At 55.1% G+C, this 22,107-nt stretch overlaps 3 protein-coding genes and 1 long non-coding RNA gene across 6 annotated transcripts in view; 1 reads left to right on the top strand and 3 right to left on the bottom strand.

Moving 5' to 3' along the window:
• The window catches only part of LOC145527614 (uncharacterized), a 43,397-nt gene extending 25,704 nt beyond the window's left edge, over positions 1 to 17,693 (top strand). The window contains exons 11-17 of the long non-coding RNA XR_014069776.1: positions 224 to 335; positions 4,511 to 4,736; positions 6,975 to 7,232; positions 7,853 to 7,964; positions 12,140 to 12,365; positions 14,604 to 14,861; positions 15,483 to 17,693. This is a non-coding gene — a long non-coding RNA (uncharacterized LOC145527614). The remainder of the gene's footprint in view (positions 1 to 223; positions 336 to 4,510; positions 4,737 to 6,974; positions 7,233 to 7,852; positions 7,965 to 12,139; positions 12,366 to 14,603; positions 14,862 to 15,482) is intronic.
• Positions 223 to 4,161, bottom strand: LOC145527527 (uncharacterized). The gene is made up of 3 exons (XM_081545624.1): positions 3,976 to 4,161; positions 3,264 to 3,576; positions 223 to 3,012 (listed from the first exon to the last, which is right to left on the bottom strand). Exons 1-3 carry the CDS (start codon positions 4,108 to 4,110, stop codon positions 2,384 to 2,386), a joined length of 1,077 nt encoding a protein of 358 aa, XP_081401750.1. The 5' UTR covers positions 4,111 to 4,161; the 3' UTR covers positions 223 to 2,383.
• LOC145527460 (uncharacterized) lies at positions 7,852 to 15,059 on the bottom strand. Of its 2 annotated transcripts, none has more exons than XM_081545515.1 (3): positions 11,605 to 15,059; positions 10,893 to 11,205; positions 7,852 to 10,641 (listed from the first exon to the last, which is right to left on the bottom strand). In XM_081545515.1, exons 1-3 carry the CDS (start codon positions 12,013 to 12,015, stop codon positions 10,013 to 10,015), a joined length of 1,353 nt encoding a protein of 450 aa, XP_081401641.1. In that variant the 5' UTR covers positions 12,016 to 15,059; the 3' UTR covers positions 7,852 to 10,012. The 2 variants fall into 2 exon arrangements, with proteins under 2 accessions (XP_081401641.1, XP_081401644.1); XM_081545518.1 differs by having other exon boundaries at positions 9,989 to 10,582.
• LOC145527459 (uncharacterized) lies at positions 15,482 to 21,275 on the bottom strand. Of its 2 annotated transcripts, none has more exons than XM_081545513.1 (3): positions 19,235 to 21,275; positions 18,523 to 18,835; positions 15,482 to 18,271 (listed from the first exon to the last, which is right to left on the bottom strand). In XM_081545513.1, the coding sequence occupies exons 1-3, from the start codon at positions 19,643 to 19,645 to the stop codon at positions 17,643 to 17,645; spliced, it is 1,353 nt and encodes a 450-aa protein (XP_081401639.1). In that variant the 5' UTR covers positions 19,646 to 21,275; the 3' UTR covers positions 15,482 to 17,642. The 2 variants fall into 2 exon arrangements, with proteins under 2 accessions (XP_081401639.1, XP_081401640.1); XM_081545514.1 differs by having other exon boundaries at positions 17,619 to 18,212.
• Positions 21,276 to 22,107: the final 832 nt, after the last annotated feature.

The following is a 22,107-nucleotide window of genomic DNA, read 5'->3' as shown; positions in this document are numbered from 1 at the left end:
GCCAATCGGTGCGTTCCACCTCCCTGGCCACTGTGATTGGCTCCGGGCTGGGGCAGTGCCCAATCGGGGCCCAGGGCCGGGCCTCACGTTGGAAGCCAGGGGAAGACGAGCTCTCGTCCTGCTGGGGTAGGGGAAGGGGTGGGGCCGGGGGAGGTCAGGCTCCAGCAGTGGGAGGGGCTTGAGGTCCGCCTGCGGCAGTTGGTGACGTTCCTGCTCCCCTCAGGGCAGAGCCGCCGGCCTGAGAATGAGGGCGCTGCTGAGCCCAGGGGCTGGGATGGCCCGTTGCTGCTGTGGTCCCAGAGCTCCACCCGAGACCTGAGGGAAGCCGTCTGCCCGTGAGTCCTCTCCCGCTTGTCTGTCAGCTTGTTTGAAGCATGCTGGGTTTTCTGCCCAGCTGGCTAAGGGGAGTCCCTGGAAATGCAAGGGTGTGGGTTTTGGCAGACTTCAGGGAAGACATGCCAGATGAGCCTGGGAGACTCCAGCTTAAGCTGGATTCAGGAGATATCTCTTCGGGCCAGCTAGTAATTGTAGGATAAGCCTAATGAGTCTTCACAGGATGAAGAGAGTAACGTGCCAAGGTAGCAATTGATGTCCTCATTCGAGAGGATGAAGCTGGTGCTCAGAGAAGGGGGGAACTTGGCCACAGCAAGGAGGTGTGCACCCAGACAGAACCCCCCAGATCCGGCCATTGGAGCTCAGGGAGGCCACTGGTGTGGCTTGTCCCTGTGGCAGGGCCCGAGGCAGGCAGCCCACCCTGATTCCTGCGGGGGCCTGACTTGGGAAGTGCCATCTGGTAGCTTTGAGACTCACCAAACCAAATTGCACTGGAGAGAGGAGGGACACCTTCCTTCATCCACCCCCCACCCCCGCCGGATTCCCACATACCCTGACCCCTTTCTCTCGATTTCGGAGCCATTTCCAGAGTCCCGCTCATATGACCTCATTTGAAGTGCACTGTGGACGGGCTGCCATCTGCAGCTGCTACCACAGCAGCCAAGGGCTTTAGCTCCCGACTACCTCCCTTCCTTTGGAACTTGGGGGCCCTCTACTCCCCACTTGCACACCACAGACCTTTGCTGAGGATTGTGGGGACCCTCACTCAGTTTGCAGCACGTTGTAGCCATCCCTGTCCTCCCTTGAAACTCAGCTTGTGAGCTCCTTTGGAGCAGCGTGGCCCACCTGGCTGCAACGGAAGAGACACAGCTGACAGTGAAACAACAGCTTAGATCTGAGAGCCGGAAAGCTCTGTCAAAAGGGACCTCCCTCTTCACACCGTAGAGGCTGTAGGAGCCGCCAGGCTTTCGGAACCAGTGCTGGGGCCAAAATGACTCCACAGCTGTTTTCCTTCCTGGGGAGGGTTCTGGCTCGAGCGGGAATGGCTCAAGTCTCCTAAGGTTCTGAAAGCCCACTGTGTGCAGATTCACGGTACACAGAGAGGAAAAGGTGGAGTCCTACCCTGGAGGTGGTCACAGCTCACGGATGAGCCAGGCAGGCAGGCAGGCAGGGCATGAGAACACCTGAGCTGCCTTCATGAGTGAATGGTGTGGGGGCAGAGGAAGAGAAGCCGGTCTGCTCCCTCGTGTGGTGCCCAGGGCAGGTTGTCCCCAGAGGAAACCCTTACGACGGTGAGGACTATCACTGCTGTTTCCCAAGGGGTTCCGTCGGTGCGTGTCTTCCCCGGAGCGGTCAGGCCGTCTCTCAAGTACACTGGCCATGGGCATTGCCTCTCCTTGGAACTTCCCATGTGTTTCTCTTTTTTATGGAACAGTGATTTTCTAGAGTGGTTCTGGGCCACAAGGATGTTGGGTCATTTTCTAGCCTTCTGTCATGAAGAACGCTTTCCTGGGCATGGGGGTGGTTTGTTGTTCCAGCTCCCTTTCTTGGCTTCTTTTGGGAGCTGGTGCAACAAGAGGAGCTCAGCCTCTGCCTTCTGGCTGAGATGTCACCCTTCAAACAGCAATGCCTGCCTGGAGATAATGATGGCAGTTGCCAAAAGGGCTTCGTTTGGCACATGGTATCTTGAAAGGACGTACACCGTCCTTTCAGCTATCAAAGGCTAGTTCAAATGACATAAAAATGAGAACTCTCCAATGGAGTCTTACAGTAGGTGGAGAGTCCGAAAAACACTCCTTCAGTCATTTCGCTGAGAGTCACTGATTGGGGACACCAAGAATATAGGAAGGAATGCAGAAAGAAAAGATGAAATTGTGTTCAGGATCGGGGGGAGGGATGAACAGGGCGTGCTTGCCTTGAATCCAGGCTTTGTTGGGGGGTGGGGCATAAAGATGGAACGGGTCTGAAACTACAAAGTGGTGATGGTAACACAGTATCACCAGAGTTACACAACAGTGTTCCCAGATTGCAACAATGATGAAACAGTTTACTAATCCCAACTTAACCAACAAAAATCCAGGAAACCATACAAAAAATAAAACATCACCAGAAAGGTGGAAACAAACCACATGCAAAGCAGTTCAGGGGAAAGGAACTCCATGTCCCCTGGGGGCAGACCGAGTTGCCGGCATCCACGGTGAGCAGACAGGGATGGAGGCTGCAGAGCCGACCGCTCCCCTGGACGTGGTGTTTCCGGTAAGGGCTCTGGGTCTCTGTCCAGAGCGGGGGCTCTTTCTCCCTGCAGGGCTGGGTGAGTCATCGTGGGCGTCTGGGTGTTGCGCGGGAGCCAGGGCAGGCTCTCCCTGCCGAGGCGGTGACTCTTCCTCTGCCTCGGGTTCTCTTGCCAAAGCCCGAGCAGGTAGAGGTGCACGTGGAGGTGGAGGTTCTCGCTGAGGGGGTGGGACATCAGAGCCTGGGGCTGGGGGTCCTGCAGGCACGGAGATCCGATCTGCCCGGTGTGCTGGCCAGTACCCAGCTGGCCTGGTGTCTCTGCGAGGGCAAGTCTCGCTTCTCCATCTGCCCTCGGTGGATCCCTGGGTCCTGCACCTGGAGCCACCACCTGTGTGGGGACAGGTCTGGGAAGTGGAGCCTGGTTCCAGTTGGAGGCCAGTGCTAGAGCTGGGGGAGAAGCAAAGTTTGCCCACAGGCCAGCCTTGGCATGTGCGTACCCCGGGACAGAAACCTTCCAAGAGGTTCCCAAAGAATACCCAGCGTCAGATGTCTTTTGGGACTGAAGTGTGCAAGATGGGGGGCGGGGGGTGTGAGGCCAGCGCTTGCTGCAGGCCCAGCAGCAGCTTTCGAGGACTCGTCCCTGTGTAGCTCAGCACCCCTCCCCACACACTCCCGTGCACCAGCCCCAGCGTCCTCACCTCTGTGCTGTGGCGTGCTGGGCTCCAGGTCCTCCTGGTGCCTCAGAGGCCGGGGTTCTCTGGACTCTGGGTCGGAGCCGGGTGTGCTGAGCTCCGTGGAAGCCTCAGACTGGGCCGCCGGCTGTATCCTGGGCGGTGTCTCGGCAGCAGGCCTTCCCCACCTCCGCGTCTCCCCCGGTGGGGCTGATGCCTCCGTGGGCACGCTGACCTGGAGCCTGCACTGGGCCTCACGGGCGGGCGGGTGGTGCTCCGACCCCTCCCTCTGGGAGCTGGATGGGGTGTCCCCGTCCTCGGCCTCATCACGTGGGAAGCTCTGCAACGACAGTGACCGTCAGCCAGCCATGCTGGGAGTTTTCCGAGCTGGGCCTGGCCAGTGGAGCCGCTGCTTCTGCCTGCTCGAACTTCTCTTCCCAGAAGGGTCAGAGACGTGTGTCTGCTCAGATCCCCACCCGGGAGGAAAGAGACCCATCTGAGGGTGTGAGGTCAGCCTGGCCGGTCGGCGCTGCCCACACTCTCCCCATCCCGCCCAGCCTGCTCTCCCCTGGGGTGTGGGCACAACTTGTCCACAGGCTTCTGACCCCACATCCGCCTGGGCTTCCTTGAGGGAGACACAGCCCGAGAAACCCGCATCCCCACACACAGGCAAAGGACCCGGTGTTTCCGGGTGGCATGGGAGAGGTGGCCTGGCCCGGCCTGGGGCTCCCCGTGTTACCTTTCTGTTTCTCCGGGCAAAGGGCCAGAGGCCTCTCGGGGGTGTCCTGAGCCAACGTCGACAGGGTGCCCACGCACACTGCCTGTGAGCTCTCCTGAGGCCCCGGCCTCTGGGCAGGGGCAAACAGCAGAACATCTTGGCAGCAAGTGATCTGGCTGGGGGCTCCTCTCCGCTCTGGAGGCCTGGATACCCGGATTGCGGGTTCTGTTGGGTTCTGTTGCCGGCAGGTGACATCATTTCCTGGGGTTCGTGCTGAGGTCCCTTCCTCAAAACTTCCCAAGGGAATCTCTGGGTTTCTGACTGCTCGACCACCCCCCTTAGGCCATGTGCAGGCACAATGACACCCACACGGCCCAGCCCACAGCCCTGGGGAGGCCTGGGTTCAGCCAGGGCCTGAGCTCCGAGGACCATGCTGCTCTCAGACCAGGCTCCTTCTTCTCATAAGTGGTGTGGCCCTGGACAAGCATATGCCCCTCAGGGTTGCCCCAGTCTCTCCATCTGCAGAGTGGGGGTCATTCTCCCATCTGCTTCCTAGGTCTGTCGGCCTATGAGCAGCTCCATGCCTTTCCACCTGGGGCCGATATCACGTGGAGCTCGTGCGCTGAGACTTCAGAAAGAAAGATTCCATCCAGGGCTGACACAGCACAGAATGGGGCAGAACGAGGCCTGGATGCGCCGTGGAACCCAGGAAAAGGCACTCCCCCTCCTGACTGTTTTGAGACCCCGCATCCAAGTTGGAGGACCGAAAGGAAGACTCGAAGGTCTCCCTCTCTTATAGAAAAGAGTAGCCAACTTTCTGGTCCTCTGTTTCCATTGAGATTCTGTTCAAGGGTCCCAGCTCGGCTTCTGCGGGTGGCTGAGCTTCTAATGGCTCCCTGCGTTCTTGTCTTTTCCTCTCCAAACCTTCCGTCCTTTTCCCCCTTCTGGGGTGGAAGGGCGCTGTCATTGCTTCTACCTTCGAGACAGATTGAGGAATAGTCTGGACCATCGACTCCTTTCCTCTCTTTGGTTCCGTGTCTCTCTCTGGCTGTGTCCCTCTCTTTTCCTTTCTCAATTCCGTCTGTGTCTTCCTCTTTCTCTCTCGTGTGTGGATGGATGGATGGATGCTAGGGATGCACATGTATATGATTAGATGAGGGTTATGTTTTAGGGATAGGTTAGAGGGAGAGAAAGGCTTTAGGTCAGAGTTGGTCATGGGGGAAGGGTCAAGGGTGGTGGTGGTGTTTCTTGGAATCTGAGTGCTGTGCATTCTTCGTCTCTTTCCATATGAACCCCTTCTCAGATACACCACTTGCAAGGAGTCTCTCGTGTTCCGTTTCCTATCTTTTGCATTTGTGAATGCTTAGCCTCTCTGTTGTGAATAGGTTCCATTGGATGGAAACCCAGTGGTGTACTTCGTTTACCTCTTTCCCTTACTTGAAGAGACCCATTTCGACCTCCGCCCAGCAAATGGCAAGGAGACTCTGATGTTAAGGAGCCTTTGACCTACGCTTCTTTCTAGCTATCTCATGACATCAGTCTTTAGGGTGAGGTTTTTCCCCGATATTGAGGTGGTATGAGATCAAACCCAATAGCGTTCTTCAGATGTAGCTGTCTGGTTTTCCCATGGACATTGATTGAAGAGGCTTTCTTGTTCCCATTTGGATATTCTCACCGTCTGTGTCAGAGATGAGTTGACCATGGATGCTGGGGTTTGTTTCTGGACCCTCAACTTTATTCCATCGATCTGGATCTGTGTGTGTTGTTGTATTCCCAATAGCATACTGTCCTGCTGCTGCTGCTGCGGCTAAGTCACTTCAGTCGTGTCTGACTCTGCAAGACCCCATGGCCTGTAGCCTACCAGGCTCCTCCGTCCAGGACATTTTCCAGGCAAGAGTACTGGAGTGGGTCGCCATTGCCTTCTCCGATACTCTCCTGAGGATCCTAGTTTGGTCGTCTAATTTCCTTTCACACAACCTTGGATGTCCGTATCGGGGCTTTTTCGTCGGATTGTATTGACAATGTAGGCTCTTTTCTGTTTCCGTACCCCTTTTGCAATTCTTTGTTCGGTGCGAAAATGCATTGGCATTTTGGGAGGAATAGCATGGAAGCTGTGGATTGCCATGTGGGGCTGTGACATGATTTTCCCAGTAGGAATTCTTTCAAGCCCTGAGCACAGCTTCTCTTTCCAGTGATTGGTGTGGGCTTGATCTTCCTCCTTCCATCTCTCGCCGTTTTGTGAGAACAGGTCCATCCTTCCCTTCTGGGGTAGATGGACTCGTGGATATCACTTCAGTGAATGGCATTGTCAGTGGGGGTGATAATTCCCTTCTCATTGGAAGACTTTGCTGTGAGTATTAGAAATGCAAGTGACTTCTCTTCCCCTTCCTCCCTGTCCATGTCTCAGAGCCACCGGGAAACAGAGGCCTCATCCACGGTCACACAGGCCTGAGGGGGTGCAACTAGACTGTTGTTTCTTCAGGCCCTCAGTGCTGGACATCATCCGGGATACTCTGTGTGTGTCTTCCTCCGTCTGGTGTCCCTTCAGACCTTTCCCTAGTTTTCACAGGCTTGTTGTGTTGGCGTTCTTTGTCTGTTTGGAGACACATCCTTGATAAGCTTTGTGTTTCCACTCATTCGTCTCGCGATGTATGACCTGTCTTTTGCTTTTGTAATGAGGTCTTTCCCACAGTAGATATCTTTGATTTTGCAAAGTCCACTGTATTCTCTGGGTTTTTTTTTGTGGACTGCCTTTTAGTTTTGTGTGTGAAGACTCAAAGCACGTGTCCGGTTTCTGCTCATTGTTCTTCTAGATTTGTGACAAGTTTTCATGGAAAGTTTGTCTAGGGATAACTGGAAGTGAACTCGGTGTAAGGTGTCAAGTCTCCATCTCCATTCATGTCATCCCCTGCAGTTTCCAATTCCCTGTTCCTGAGTGGTTTTGGAGATCTTGTGGGAAGGTTGGTTGCATTGGAGTTTGCATTTCCACCTTGATTCGATTCACACTGTTCTGCCCTCAGGGACACTGTCAAGGGGGAGTGAGGAGCAGCCTGCACTTCCAGCAGTGACCACACGGTGGGGCGAGTGCTGCTCTCCCCTCTGGGAGCCCCAGGCCACAGGCATCCCAGTGAGGAGCCAGCTCTGTGCTCAGCTGAAAGGAGTTAGTCTCTCAGGAGCCTCGGAGCCCTTGCCTTTGGATCACCCAGGGTGGGCATTTACTGGGACAGAAAAAATTGCCCTGAATTCCATGGACGGAAGAGCCTGGCTGTGTAGAGTTGGTGAGTTGCCGTGAATCAGACACAACTGAGGACACAAAAATTCAATAGATTAAAACACATTTTGGGGGTGGGGGGGAGTGAAAGTGGGTGATGTGGGTTTTTTTGTCTTATATAATAGCCAAGGGAAATCTAGTTTAAACCTAAATTCACATAGATGGGAAAGGTATAGCTCTCCGTCACCCTATTTAAAAAAAAAAAAAAAACTACTAAACTTTTCTGAAAGTTTATTTAGTAGCTTCCTTGAGCAGTTTATTGTGGAGCATTTTTTTTTTCTGTGACATTGGCCTCATTAAAAATTATGGTTTGCCTTTAGTGGATAATTTTGTTCATTGGTTTCTTAGAGAACCTTGGTAATCTTTGAGTTTCCTGGGGAGTATGGTCACATGACCTGGCCCTGGCCAATCGGTGCGTTCCACCTCCCTGGCCACTGTGATTGGCTCCGGGCTGGGGCAGTGCCCAATCGGGGCCCAGGGCCGGGCCTCACGTTGGAAGCCAGGGGAAGACGAGCTCTCGTCCTGCTGGGGTAGGGGAAGGGGTGGGGCCGGGGGAGGTCAGGCTCCAGCAGTGGGAGGGGCTTGAGGTCCGCCTGCGGCAGTTGGTGACGTTCCTGCTCCCCTCAGGGCAGAGCCGCCGGCCTGAGAATGAGGGCGCTGCTGAGCCCAGGGGCTGGGATGGCCCGTTGCTGCTGTGGTCCCAGAGCTCCACCCGAGACCTGAGGGAAGCCGTCTGCCCGTGAGTCCTCTCCCGCTTGTCTGTCAGCTTGTTTGAAGCATGCTGGGTTTTCTGCCCAGCTGGCTAAGGGGAGTCCCTGGAAATGCAAGGGTGTGGGTTTTGGCAGACTTCAGGGAAGACATGCCAGATGAGCCTGGGAGACTCCAGCTTAAGCTGGATTCAGGAGATATCTCTTCGGGCCAGCTAGTAATTGTAGGATAAGCCTAATGAGTCTTCACAGGATGAAGAGAGTAACGTGCCAAGGTAGCAATTGATGTCCTCATTCGAGAGGATGAAGCTGGTGCTCAGAGAAGGGGGGAACTTGGCCACAGCAAGGAGGTGTGCACCCAGACAGAACCCCCCAGATCCGGCCATTGGAGCTCAGGGAGGCCACTGGTGTGGCTTGTCCCTGTGGCAGGGCCCGAGGCAGGCAGCCCACCCTGATTCCTGCGGGGGCCTGACTTGGGAAGTGCCATCTGGTAGCTTTGAGACTCACCAAACCAAATTGCACTGGAGAGAGGAGGGACACCTTCCTTCATCCACCCCCCACCCCCGCCGGATTCCCACATACCCTGACCCCTTTCTCTCGATTTCGGAGCCATTTCCAGAGTCCCGCTCATATGACCTCATTTGAAGTGCACTGTGGACGGGCTGCCATCTGCAGCTGCTACCACAGCAGCCAAGGGCTTTAGCTCCCGACTACCTCCCTTCCTTTGGAACTTGGGGGCCCTCTACTCCCCACTTGCACACCACAGACCTTTGCTGAGGATTGTGGGGACCCTCACTCAGTTTGCAGCACGTTGTAGCCATCCCTGTCCTCCCTTGAAACTCAGCTTGTGAGCTCCTTTGGAGCAGCGTGGCCCACCTGGCTGCAACGGAAGAGACACAGCTGACAGTGAAACAACAGCTTAGATCTGAGAGCCGGAAAGCTCTGTCAAAAGGGACCTCCCTCTTCACACCGTAGAGGCTGTAGGAGCCGCCAGGCTTTCGGAACCAGTGCTGGGGCCAAAATGACTCCACAGCTGTTTTCCTTCCTGGGGAGGGTTCTGGCTCGAGTGGGAATGGCTCAAGTCTCCTAAGGTTCTGAAAGCCCACTGTGTGCAGATTCACGGTACACAGAGAGGAAAAGGTGGAGTCCTACCCTGGAGGTGGTCACAGCTCACGGATGAGCCAGGCAGGCAGGCAGGCAGGGCATGAGAACACCTGAGCTGCCTTCATGAGTGAATGGTGTGGGGGCAGAAGAAGAGAAGCCGGTCTGCTCCCTCGTGTGGTGCCCAGGGCAGGTTGTCCCCAGAGGAAACCCTTACGACGGTGAGGACTATCACTGCTGTTTCCCAAGGGGTTCCGTCGGTGCGTGTCTTCCCCGGAGCGGTCAGGCCGTCTCTCAAGTACACTGGCCATGGGCATTGCCTCTCCTTGGAACTTCCCATGTGTTTCTCTTTTTTATGGAACAGTGATTTTCTAGAGTGGTTCTGGGCCACAAGGATGTTGGGTCATTTTCTAGCCTTCTGTCATGAAGAACGCTTTCCTGGGCATGGGGGTGGTTTGTTGTTCCAGCTCCCTTTCTTGGCTTCTTTTGGGAGCTGGTGCAACAAGAGGAGCTCAGCCTCTGCCTTCTGGCTGAGATGTCACCCTTCAAACAGCAATGCCTGCCTGGAGATAATGATGGCAGTTGCCAAAAGGGCTTCGTTTGGCACATGGTATCTTGAAAGGACGTACACCGTCCTTTCAGCTATCAAAGGCTAGTTCAAATGACATAAAAATGAGAACTCACCAATGGAGTCTTACAGTAGGTGGAGAGTCCGAAAAACACTCCTTCAGTCATTTCGCTGAGAGTCATTGATTGGGGACACCAAGAATATAGGAAGGAATGCAGAAAGAAAAGATGAAATTGTGTTCAGGATCGGGGGGAGGGATGAACAGGGCGTGCTTGCCTTGAATCCAGGCTTTGTTGGGGGGTGGGGCATAAAGATGGAACGGGTCTGAAACTACAAAGTGGTGATGGTAACACAGTATCACCAGAGTTACACAACAGTGTTCCCAGATTGCAACAATGATGAAACAGTTTACTAATCCCAACTTAACCAACAAAAATCCAGGAAACCATACAAAAAATAAAACATCACCAGAAAGGTGGAAACAAACCACATGCAAAGCAGTTCAGGGGAAAGGAACTCCATGTCCCCTGGGGGCAGACCGAGTTGCCGGCATCCACGGTGAGCAGACAGGGATGGAGGCTGCAGAGCCGACCGCTCCCCTGGACGTGGTGTTTCCGGTAAGGGCTCTGGGTCTCTGTCCAGAGCGGGGGCTCTTTCTCCCTGCAGGGCTGGGTGAGTCATCGTGGGCGTCTGGGTGTTGCGCGGGAGCCAGGGCAGGCTCTCCCTGCCGAGGCGGTGACTCTTCCTCTGCCTCGGGTTCTCTTGCCAAAGCCCGAGCAGGTAGAGGTGCACGTGGAGGTGGAGGTTCTCGCTGAGGGGGTGGGACATCAGTGCCTGGGGCTGGGGGTCCTGCAGGCACGGAGATCCGATCTGCCCGGTGTGCTGGCCAGTACCCAGCTGGCCTGGTGTCTCTGCGAGGGCAAGTCTCGCTTCTCCATCTGCCCTCGGTGGATCCCTGGGTCCTGCACCTGGAGCCACCACCTGTGTGGGGACAGGTCTGGGAAGTGGAGCCTGGTTCCAGTTGGAGGCCAGTGCTAGAGCTGGGGGAGAAGCAAAGTTTGCCCACAGGCCAGCCTTGGCATGTGCGTACCCCGGGACAGAAACCTTCCAAGAGGTTCCCAAAGAATACCCAGCGTCAGATGTCTTTTGGGACTGAAGTGTGCAAGATGGGGGGCGGGGGGTGTGAGGCCAGCGCTTGCTGCAGGCCCAGCAGCAGCTTTCGAGGACTCGTCCCTGTGTAGCTCAGCACCCCTCCCCACACACTCCCGTGCACCAGCCCCAGCGTCCTCACCTCTGTGCTGTGGCGTGCTGGGCTCCAGGTCCTCCTGGTGCCTCAGAGGCCGGGGTTCTCTGGACTCTGGGTCGGAGCCGGGTGTGCTGAGCTCCGTGGAAGCCTCAGACTGGGCCGCCGGCTGTATCCTGGGCGGTGTCTCGGCAGCAGGCCTTCCCCACCTCCGCGTCTCCCCCGGTGGGGCTGATGCCTCCGTGGGCACGCTGACCTGGAGCCTGCACTGGGCCTCACGGGCGGGCGGGTGGTGCTCCGACCCCTCCCTCTGGGAGCTGGATGGGGTGTCCCCGTCCTCGGCCTCATCACGTGGGAAGCTCTGCAACGACAGTGACCGTCAGCCAGCCATGCTGGGAGTTTTCCGAGCTGGGCCTGGCCAGTGGAGCCGCTGCTTCTGCCTGCTCGAACTTCTCTTCCCAGAAGGGTCAGAGACGTGTGTCTGCTCAGATCCCCACCCGGGAGGAAAGAGACCCATCTGAGGGTGTGAGGTCAGCCTGGCCGGTCGGCGCTGCCCACACTCTCCCCATCCCGCCCAGCCTGCTCTCCCCTGGGGTGTGGGCACAACTTGTCCACAGGCTTCTGACCCCACATCCGCCTGGGCTTCCTTGAGGGAGACACAGCCCGAGAAACCCGCATCCCCACACACAGGCAAAGGACCCGGTGTTTCCGGGTGGCATGGGAGAGGTGGCCTGGCCCGGCCTGGGGCTCCCCGTGTTACCTTTCTGTTTCTCCGGGCAAAGGGCCAGAGGCCTCTCGGGGGTGTCCTGAGCCAACGTCGACAGGGTGCCCACGCACACTGCCTGTGAGCTCTCCTGAGGCCCCGGCCTCTGGGCAGGGGCAAACAGCAGAACATCTTGGCAGCAAGTGATCTGGCTGGGGGCTCCTCTCCGCTCTGGAGGCCTGGATACCCGGATTGCGGGTTCTGTTGGGTTCTGTTGCCGGCAGGTGACATCATTTCCTGGGGTTCGTGCTGAGGTCCCTTCCTCAAAACTTCCCAAGGGAATCTCTGGGTTTCTGACTGCTCGACCACCCCCCTTAGGCCATGTGCAGGCACAATGACACCCACACGGCCCAGCCCACAGCCCTGGGGAGGCCTGGGTTCAGCCAGGGCCTGAGCTCCGAGGACCATGCTGCTCTCAGACCAGGCTCCTTCTTCTCATAAGTGGTGTGGCCCTGGACAAGCATATGCCCCTCAGGGTTGCCCCAGTCTCTCCATCTGCAGAGTGGGGGTCATTCTCCCATCTGCTTCCTAGGTCTGTCGGCCTACGAGCAGCTCCATGCCTTTCCACCTGGGGCCGATATCACGTGGAGCTCGTGCGCTGAGACTTCAGAAAGAAAGATTCCATCCAGGGCTGACACAGCACAGAATGGGGCAGAACGAGGCCTGGATGCGCCGTGGAACCCAGGAAAAGGCACTCCCCCTCCTGACTGTTTTGAGACCCCGCATCCAAGTTGGAGGACCGAAAGGAAGACTCGAAGGTCTCCCTCTCTTATAGAAAAGAGTAGCCAACTTTCTGGTCCTCTGTTTCCATTGAGATTCTGTTCAAGGGTCCCAGCTCGGCTTCTGCGGGTGGCTGAGCTTCTAATGGCTCCCTGCGTTCTTGTCTTTTCCTCTCCAAACCTTCCGTCCTTTTCCCCCTTCTGGGGTGGAAGGGCGCTGTCATTGCTTCTACCTTCGAGACAGATTGAGGAATAGTCTGGACCATCGACTCCTTTCCTCTCTTTGGTTCCGTGTCTCTCTCTGGCTGTGTCCCTCTCTTTTCCTTTCTCAATTCCGTCTGTGTCTTCCTCTTCCTCTCTCGTGTGTGGATGGATGGATGGATGCTAGGGATGCACATGTATATGATTAGATGAGGGTTATGTTTTAGGGATAGGTTAGAGGGAGAGAAAGGCTTTAGGTCAGAGTTGGTCATGGGGGAAGGGTCAAGGGTGGTGGTGGTGTTTCTTGGAATCTGAGTGCTGTGCATTCTTCGTCTCTTTCCATATGAACCCCTTCTCAGATACACCACTTGCAAGGAGTCTCTCGTGTTCCGTTTCCTATCTTTTGCATTTGTGAATGCTTAGCCTCTCTGTTGTGAATAGGTTCCATTGGATGGAAACCCAGTGGTGTACTTCGTTTACCTCTTTCCCTTACTTGAAGAGACCCATTTCGACCTCCGCCCAGCAAATGGCAAGGAGACTCTGATGTTAAGGAGCCTTTGACCTACGCTTCTTTCTAGCTATCTCATGACATCAGTCTTTAGGGTGAGGTTTTTCCCCGATATTGAGGTGGTATGAGATCAAACCCAATAGCGTTCTTCAGATGTAGCTGTCTGGTTTTCCCATGGACATTGATTGAAGAGGCTTTCTTGTTCCCATTTGGATATTCTCACCGTCTGTGTCAGAGATGAGTTGACCATGGATGCTGGGGTTTGTTTCTGGACCCTCAACTTTATTCCATCGATCTGGATCTGTGTGTGTTGTTGTATTCCCAATAGCATACTGTCCTGCTGCTGCTGCTGCGGCTAAGTCACTTCAGTCGTGTCTGACTCTGCAAGACCCCATGGCCTGTAGCCTACCAGGCTCCTCCGTCCAGGACATTTTCCAGGCAAGAGTACTGGAGTGGGTCGCCATTGCCTTCTCCGATACTCTCCTGAGGATCCTAGTTTGGTCGTCTAATTTCCTTTCACACAACCTTGGATGTCCGTATCGGGGCTTTTTCGTCGGATTGTATTGACAATGTAGGCTCTTTTCTGTTTCCGTACCCCTTTTGCAATTCTTTGTTCGGTGCGAAAATGCATTGGCATTTTGGGAGGAATAGCATGGAAGCTGTGGATTGCCATGTGGGGCTGTGACATGATTTTCCCAGTAGGAATTCTTTCAAGCCCTGAGCACAGCTTCTCTTTCCAGTGATTGGTGTGGGCTTGATCTTCCTCCTTCCATCTCTCGCCGTTTTGTGAGAACAGGTCCATCCTTCCCTTCTGGGGTAGATGGACTCGTGGATATCACTTCAGTGAATGGCATTGTCAGTGGGGGTGATAATTCCCTTCTCATTGGAAGACTTTGCTGTGAGTATTAGAAATGCAAGTGACTTCTCTTCCCCTTCCTCCCTGTCCATGTCTCAGAGCCACCGGGAAACAGAGGCCTCATCCACGGTCACACAGGCCTGAGGGGGTGCAACTAGACTGTTGTTTCTTCAGGCCCTCAGTGCTGGACATCATCCGGGATACTCTGTGTGTGTCTTCCTCCGTCTGGTGTCCCTTCAGACCTTTCCCTAGTTTTCACAGGCTTGTTGTGTTGGCGTTCTTTGTCTGTTTGGAGACACATCCTTGATAAGCTTTGTGTTTCCACTCATTCGTCTCGCGATGTATGACCTGTCTTTTGCTTTTGTAATGAGGTCTTTCCCACAGTAGATATCTTTGATTTTGCAAAGTCCACTGTATTCTCTGGGTTTTTTTTTGTGGACTGCCTTTTAGTTTTGTGTGTGAAGACTCAAAGCACGTGTCCGGTTTCTGCTCATTGTTCTTCTAGATTTGTGACAAGTTTTCATGGAAAGTTTGTCTAGGGATAACTGGAAGTGAACTCGGTGTAAGGTGTCAAGTCTCCATCTCCATTCATGTCATCCCCTGCAGTTTCCAATTCCCTGTTCCTGAGTGGTTTTGGAGATCTTGTGGGAAGGTTGGTTGCATTGGAGTTTGCATTTCCACCTTGATTCGATTCACACTGTTCTGCCCTCAGGGACACTGTCAAGGGGGAGTGAGGAGCAGCCTGCACTTCCAGCAGTGACCACACGGTGGGGCGAGTGCTGCTCTCCCCTCTGGGAGCCCCAGGCCACAGGCATCCCAGTGAGGAGCCAGCTCTGTGCTCAGCTGAAAGGAGTTAGTCTCTCAGGAGCCTCGGAGCCCTTGCCTTTGGATCACCCAGGGTGGGCATTTACTGGGACAGAAAAAATTGCCCTGAATTCCATGGACGGAAGAGCCTGGCTGTGTAGAGTTGGTGAGTTGCCGTGAATCAGACACAACTGAGGACACAAAAATTCAATAGATTAAAACACATTTTGGGGGTGGGGGGGAGTGAAAGTGGGTGATGTGGGTTTTTTTGTCTTATATAATAGCCAAGGGAAATCTAGTTTAAACCTAAATTCACATAGATGGGAAAGGTATAGCTCTCCGTCACCCTATTTAAAAAAAAAAAAAAAAACTACTAAACTTTTCTGAAAGTTTATTTAGTAGCTTCCTTGAGCAGTTTATTGTGGAGCATTTTTTTTTTCTGTGACATTGGCCTCATTAAAAATTATGGTTTGCCTTTAGTGGATAATTTTGTTCATTGGTTTCTTAGAGAACCTTGGTAATCTTTGAGTTTCCTGGGGAGTATGGTCACATGACCTGGCCCTGGCCAATCGGTGCGTTCCACCTCCCTGGCCACTGTGATTGGCTCCGGGCTGGGGCAGTGCCCAATCGGGGCCCAGGGCCGGGCCTCACGTTGGAAGCCAGGGGAAGACGAGCTCTCGTCCTGCTGGGGTAGGGGAAGGGGTGGGGCCGGGGGAGGTCAGGCTCCAGCAGTGGGAGGGGCTTGAGGTCCGCCTGCGGCAGTTGGTGACGTTCCTGCTCCCCTCAGGGCAGAGCCGCCGGCCTGAGAATGAGGGCGCTGCTGAGCCCAGGGGCTGGGATGGCCCGTTGCTGCTGTGGTCCCAGAGCTCCACCCGAGACCTGAGGGAAGCCGTCTGCCCGTGAGTCCTCTCCCGCTTGTCTGTCAGCTTGTTTGAAGCATGCTGGGTTTTCTGCCCAGCTGGCTAAGGGGAGTCCCTGGAAATGCAAGGGTGTGGGTTTTGGCAGACTTCAGGGAAGACATGCCAGATGAGCCTGGGAGACTCCAGCTTAAGCTGGATTCAGGAGATATCTCTTCGGGCCAGCTAGTAATTGTAGGATAAGCCTAATGAGTCTTCACAGGATGAAGAGAGTAACGTGCCAAGGTAGCAATTGATGTCCTCATTCGAGAGGATGAAGCTGGTGCTCAGAGAAGGGGGGAACTTGGCCACAGCAAGGAGGTGTGCACCCAGACAGAACCCCCCAGATCCGGCCATTGGAGCTCAGGGAGGCCACTGGTGTGGCTTGTCCCTGTGGCAGGGCCCGAGGCAGGCAGCCCACCCTGATTCCTGCGGGGGCCTGACTTGGGAAGTGCCATCTGGTAGCTTTGAGACTCACCAAACCAAATTGCACTGGAGAGAGGAGGGACACCTTCCTTCATCCACCCCCCACCCCCGCCGGATTCCCACATACCCTGACCCCTTTCTCTCGATTTCGGAGCCATTTCCAGAGTCCCGCTCATATGACCTCATTTGAAGTGCACTGTGGACGGGCTGCCATCTGCAGCTGCTACCACAGCAGCCAAGGGCTTTAGCTCCCGACTACCTCCCTTCCTTTGGAACTTGGGGGCCCTCTACTCCCCACTTGCACACCACAGACCTTTGCTGAGGATTGTGGGGACCCTCACTCAGTTTGCAGCACGTTGTAGCCATCCCTGTCCTCCCTTGAAACTCAGCTTGTGAGCTCCTTTGGAGCAGCGTGGCCCACCTGGCTGCAACGGAAGAGACACAGCTGACAGTGAAACAACAGCTTAGATCTGAGAGCCGGAAAGCTCTGTCAAAAGGGACCTCCCTCTTCACACCGTAGAGGCTGTAGGAGCCGCCAGGCTTTCGGAACCAGTGCTGGGGCCAAAATGACTCCACAGCTGTTTTCCTTCCTGGGGAGGGTTCTGGCTCGAGTGGGAATGGCTCAAGTCTCCTAAGGTTCTGAAAGCCCACTGTGTGCAGATTCACGGTACACAGAGAGGAAAAGGTGGAGTCCTACCCTGGAGGTGGTCACAGCTCACGGATGAGCCAGGCAGGCAGGCAGGCAGGGCATGAGAACACCTGAGCTGCCTTCATGAGTGAATGGTGTGGGGGCAGAAGAAGAGAAGCCGGTCTGCTCCCTCGTGTGGTGCCCAGGGCAGGTTGTCCCCAGAGGAAACCCTTACGACGGTGAGGACTATCACTGCTGTTTCCCAAGGGGTTCCGTCGGTGCGTGTCTTCCCCGGAGCGGTCAGGCCGTCTCTCAAGTACACTGGCCATGGGCATTGCCTCTCCTTGGAACTTCCCATGTGTTTCTCTTTTTTATGGAACAGTGATTTTCTAGAGTGGTTCTGGGCCACAAGGATGTTGGGTCATTTTCTAGCCTTCTGTCATGAAGAACGCTTTCCTGGGCATGGGGGTGGTTTGTTGTTCCAGCTCCCTTTCTTGGCTTCTTTTGGGAGCTGGTGCAACAAGAGGAGCTCAGCCTCTGCCTTCTGGCTGAGATGTCACCCTTCAAACAGCAATGCCTGCCTGGAGATAATGATGGCAGTTGCCAAAAGGGCTTCGTTTGGCACATGGTATCTTGAAAGGACGTACACCGTCCTTTCAGCTATCAAAGGCTAGTTCAAATGACATAAAAATGAGAACTCACCAATGGAGTCTTACAGTAGGTGGAGAGTCCGAAAAACACTCCTTCAGTCATTTCGCTGAGAGTCATTGATTGGGGACACCAAGAATATAGGAAGGAATGCAGAAAGAAAAGATGAAATTGTGTTCAGGATCGGGGGGAGGGATGAACAGGGCGTGCTTGCCTTGAATCCAGGCTTTGTTGGGGGGTGGGGCATAAAGATGGAACGGGTCTGAAACTACAAAGTGGTGATGGTAACACAGTATCACCAGAGTTACACAACAGTGTTCCCAGATTGCAACAATGATGAAACAGTTTACTAATCCCAACTTAACCAACAAAAATCCAGGAAACCATACAAAAAATAAAACATCACCAGAAAGGTGGAAACAAACCACATGCAAAGCAGTTCAGGGGAAAGGAACTCCATGTCCCCTGGGGGCAGACCGAGTTGCCGGCATCCACGGTGAGCAGACAGGGATGGAGGCTGCAGAGCCGACCGCTCCCCTGGACGTGGTGTTTCCGGTAAGGGCTCTGGGTCTCTGTCCAGAGCGGGGGCTCTTTCTCCCTGCAGGGCTGGGTGAGTCATCGTGGGCGTCTGGGTGTTGCGCGGGAGCCAGGGCAGGCTCTCCCTGCCGAGGCGGTGACTCTTCCTCTGCCTCGGGTTCTCTTGCCAAAGCCCGAGCAGGTAGAGGTGCACGTGGAGGTGGAGGTTCTCGCTGAGGGGGTGGGACATCAGTGCCTGGGGCTGGGGGTCCTGCAGGCACGGAGATCCGATCTGCCCGGTGTGCTGGCCAGTACCCAGCTGGCCTGGTGTCTCTGCGAGGGCAAGTCTCGCTTCTCCATCTGCCCTCGGTGGATCCCTGGGTCCTGCACCTGGAGCCACCACCTGTGTGGGGACAGGTCTGGGAAGTGGAGCCTGGTTCCAGTTGGAGGCCAGTGCTAGAGCTGGGGGAGAAGCAAAGTTTGCCCACAGGCCAGCCTTGGCATGTGCGTACCCCGGGACAGAAACCTTCCAAGAGGTTCCCAAAGAATACCCAGCGTCAGATGTCTTTTGGGACTGAAGTGTGCAAGATGGGGGGCGGGGGGTGTGAGGCCAGCGCTTGCTGCAGGCCCAGCAGCAGCTTTCGAGGACTCGTCCCTGTGTAGCTCAGCACCCCTCCCCACACACTCCCGTGCACCAGCCCCAGCGTCCTCACCTCTGTGCTGTGGCGTGCTGGGCTCCAGGTCCTCCTGGTGCCTCAGAGGCCGGGGTTCTCTGGACTCTGGGTCGGAGCCGGGTGTGCTGAGCTCCGTGGAAGCCTCAGACTGGGCCGCCGGCTGTATCCTGGGCGGTGTCTCGGCAGCAGGCCTTCCCCACCTCCGCGTCTCCCCCGGTGGGGCTGATGCCTCCGTGGGCACGCTGACCTGGAGCCTGCACTGGGCCTCACGGGCGGGCGGGTGGTGCTCCGACCCCTCCCTCTGGGAGCTGGATGGGGTGTCCCCGTCCTCGGCCTCATCACGTGGGAAGCTCTGCAACGACAGTGACCGTCAGCCAGCCATGCTGGGAGTTTTCCGAGCTGGGCCTGGCCAGTGGAGCCGCTGCTTCTGCCTGCTCGAACTTCTCTTCCCAGAAGGGTCAGAGACGTGTGTCTGCTCAGATCCCCACCCGGGAGGAAAGAGACCCATCTGAGGGTGTGAGGTCAGCCTGGCCGGTCGGCGCTGCCCACACTCTCCCCATCCCGCCCAGCCTGCTCTCCCCTGGGGTGTGGGCACAACTTGTCCACAGGCTTCTGACCCCACATCCGCCTGGGCTTCCTTGAGGGAGACACAGCCCGAGAAACCCGCATCCCCACACACAGGCAAAGGACCCGGTGTTTCCGGGTGGCATGGGAGAGGTGGCCTGGCCCGGCCTGGGGCTCCCCGTGTTACCTTTCTGTTTCTCCGGGCAAAGGGCCAGAGGCCTCTCGGGGGTGTCCTGAGCCAACGTCGACAGGGTGCCCACGCACACTGCCTGTGAGCTCTCCTGAGGCCCCGGCCTCTGGGCAGGGGCAAACAGCAGAACATCTTGGCAGCAAGTGATCTGGCTGGGGGCTCCTCTCCGCTCTGGAGGCCTGGATACCCGGATTGCGGGTTCTGTTGGGTTCTGTTGCCGGCAGGTGACATCATTTCCTGGGGTTCGTGCTGAGGTCCCTTCCTCAAAACTTCCCAAGGGAATCTCTGGGTTTCTGACTGCTCGACCACCCCCCTTAGGCCATGTGCAGGCACAATGACACCCACACGGCCCAGCCCACAGCCCTGGGGAGGCCTGGGTTCAGCCAGGGCCTGAGCTCCGAGGACCATGCTGCTCTCAGACCAGGCTCCTTCTTCTCATAAGTGGTGTGGCCCTGGACAAGCATATGCCCCTCAGGGTTGCCCCAGTCTCTCCATCTGCAGAGTGGGGGTCATTCTCCCATCTGCTTCCTAGGTCTGTCGGCCTACGAGCAGCTCCATGCCTTTCCACCTGGGGCCGATATCACGTGGAGCTTGTGCGCTGAGACTTCAGAAAGAAAGATTCCATCCAGGGCTGACACAGCACAGAATGGGGCAGAACGAGGCCTGGATGCGCCGTGGAACCCAGGAAAAGGCACTCCCCCTCCTGACTGTTTTGAGACCCCGCATCCAAGTTGGAGGACCGAAAGGAAGACTCGAAGGTCTCCCTCTCTTATAGAAAAGAGTAGCCAACTTTCTGGTCCTCTGTTTCCATTGAGATTCTGTTCAAGGGTCCCAGCTCGGCTTCTGCGGGTGGCTGAGCTTCTAATGGCTCCCTGCGTTCTTGTCTTTTCCTCTCCAAACCTTCCGTCCTTTTCCCCCTTCTGGGGTGGAAGGGCGCTGTCATTGCTTCTACCTTCGAGACAGATTGAGGAATAGTCTGGACCATCGACTCCTTTCCTCTCTTTGGTTCCGTGTCTCTCTCTGGCTGTGTCCCTCTCTTTTCCTTTCTCAATTCCGTCTGTGTCTTCCTCTTTCTCTCTCGTGTGTGGATGGATGGATGGATGCTAGGGATGCACATGTATATGATTAGATGAGGGTTATGTTTTAGGGATAGGTTAGAGGGAGAGAAAGGCTTTAGGTCAGAGTTGGTCATGGGGGAAGGGTCAAGGGTGGTGGTGGTGTTTCTTGGAATCTGAGTGCTGTGCATTCTTCGTCTCTTTCCATATGAACCCCTTCTCAGATACACCACTTGCAAGGAGTCTCTCGTGTTCCGTTTCCTATCTTTTGCATTTGTGAATGCTTAGCCTCTCTGTTGTGAATAGGTTCCATTGGATGGAAACCCAGTGGTGTACTTCGTTTACCTCTTTCCCTTACTTGAAGAGACCCATTTCGACCTCCGCCCAGCAAATGGCAAGGAGACTCTGATGTTAAGGAGCCTTTGACCTACGCTTCTTTCTAGCTATCTCATGACATCAGTCTTTAGGGTGAGGTTTTTCCCCGATATTGAGGTGGTATGAGATCAAACCCAATAGCGTTCTTCAGATGTAGCTGTCTGGTTTTCCCATGGACATTGATTGAAGAGGCTTTCTTGTTCCCATTTGGATATTCTCACCGTCTGTGTCAGAGATGAGTTGACCATGGATGCTGGGGTTTGTTTCTGGACCCTCAACTTTATTCCATCGATCTGGATCTGTGTGTGTTGTTGTATTCCCAATAGCATACTGTCCTGCTGCTGCTGCTGCGGCTAAGTCACTTCAGTCGTGTCTGACTCTGCAAGACCCCATGGCCTGTAGCCTACCAGGCTCCTCCGTCCAGGACATTTTCCAGGCAAGAGTACTGGAGTGGGTCGCCATTGCCTTCTCCGATACTCTCCTGAGGATCCTAGTTTGGTCGTCTAATTTCCTTTCACACAACCTTGGATGTCCGTATCGGGGCTTTTTCGTCGGATTGTATTGACAATGTAGGCTCTTTTCTGTTTCCGTACCCCTTTTGCAATTCTTTGTTCGGTGCGAAAATGCATTGGCATTTTGGGAGGAATAGCACGGAAGCTGTGGATTGCCATGTGGGGCTGTGACATGATTTTCCCAGTAGGAATTCTTTCAAGCCCTGAGCACAGCTTCTCTTTCCAGTGATTGGTGTGGGCTTGATCTTCCTCCTTCCATCTCTCGCCGTTTTGTGAGAACAGGTCCATCCTTCCCTTCTGGGGTAGATGGACTCGTGGATATCACTTCAGTGAATGGCATTGTCAGTGGGGGTGATAATTCCCTTCTCATTGGAAGACTTTGCTGTGAGTATTAGAAATGCAAGTGACTTCTCTTCCCCTTCCTCCCTGTCCATGTCTCAGAGCCACCGGGAAACAGAGGCCTCATCCACGGTCACACAGGCCTGAGGGGGTGCAACTAGACTGTTGTTTCTTCAGGCCCTCAGTGCTGGACATCATCCGGGATACTCTGTGTGTGTCTTCCTCCGTCTGGTGTCCCTTCAGACCTTTCCCTAGTTTTCACAGGCTTGTTGTGTTGGCGTTCTTTGTCTGTTTGGAGACACATCCTTGATAAGCTTTGTGTTTCCACTCATTCGTCTCGCGATGTATGACCTGTCTTTTGCTTTTGTAATGAGGTCTTTCCCACAGTAGATATCTTTGATTTTGCAAAGTCCACTGTATTCTCTGGGTTTTTTTTGTGGACTGCCTTTTAGTTTTGTGTGTGAAGACTCAAAGCACGTGTCCGGTTTCTGCTCATTGTTCTTCTAGATTTGTGACAAGTTTTCGTGGAAAGTTTGTCTAGGGATAACTGGAAGTGAACTCGGTGTAAGGTGTCAAGTCTCCATCTCCA

This window comes from Giraffa tippelskirchi, chromosome 11 (assembly GCF_054371585.1).
Source record: "Giraffa tippelskirchi isolate mGirTip1 chromosome 11, T2T-mGirTip1v1.2.pri, whole genome shotgun sequence".
NCBI lineage: Eukaryota > Metazoa > Chordata > Mammalia > Artiodactyla > Giraffidae > Giraffa > Giraffa tippelskirchi.
The sequence above is the reverse complement of the archived record's forward strand: the minus strand, read 5'-3'. Positions and strand labels throughout refer to the sequence as shown.

What these genes read in the sequence shown, in the direction of transcription:
- LOC145527460 (XM_081545515.1), bottom strand. Translation starts at nt 12,015, where the DNA reads ATGGTCCTCGGAGCTCAGGCCCTGGCTGAACCCAGGCCTCCCCAGGGC. An exon ending in TTGCCCGGAGAAACAGAAAG is followed by an intron (nt 11,206 to 11,604) that starts GTAACACGGGGA and finishes CTGTCGTTGCAG; the next exon opens with AGCTTCCCACGTGATGAGGC. An exon ending in CAGCACGCCACAGCACAGAG is followed by an intron (nt 10,642 to 10,892) that starts GTGAGGACGCTG and finishes CTTCTCCCCCAG; the next exon opens with CTCTAGCACTGGCCTCCAAC.
- LOC145527527 (XM_081545624.1), bottom strand. Translation starts at nt 4,110, where the DNA reads ATGTTCTGCTGTTTGCCCCTGCCCAGAGGCCGGGGCCTCAGGAGAGCT. An exon ending in TTGCCCGGAGAAACAGAAAG is followed by an intron (nt 3,577 to 3,975) that starts GTAACACGGGGA and finishes CTGTCGTTGCAG; the next exon opens with AGCTTCCCACGTGATGAGGC. An exon ending in CAGCACGCCACAGCACAGAG is followed by an intron (nt 3,013 to 3,263) that starts GTGAGGACGCTG and finishes CTTCTCCCCCAG; the next exon opens with CTCTAGCACTGGCCTCCAAC.
- LOC145527459 (XM_081545513.1), bottom strand. Translation starts at nt 19,645, where the DNA reads ATGGTCCTCGGAGCTCAGGCCCTGGCTGAACCCAGGCCTCCCCAGGGC. An exon ending in TTGCCCGGAGAAACAGAAAG is followed by an intron (nt 18,836 to 19,234) that starts GTAACACGGGGA and finishes CTGTCGTTGCAG; the next exon opens with AGCTTCCCACGTGATGAGGC. An exon ending in CAGCACGCCACAGCACAGAG is followed by an intron (nt 18,272 to 18,522) that starts GTGAGGACGCTG and finishes CTTCTCCCCCAG; the next exon opens with CTCTAGCACTGGCCTCCAAC.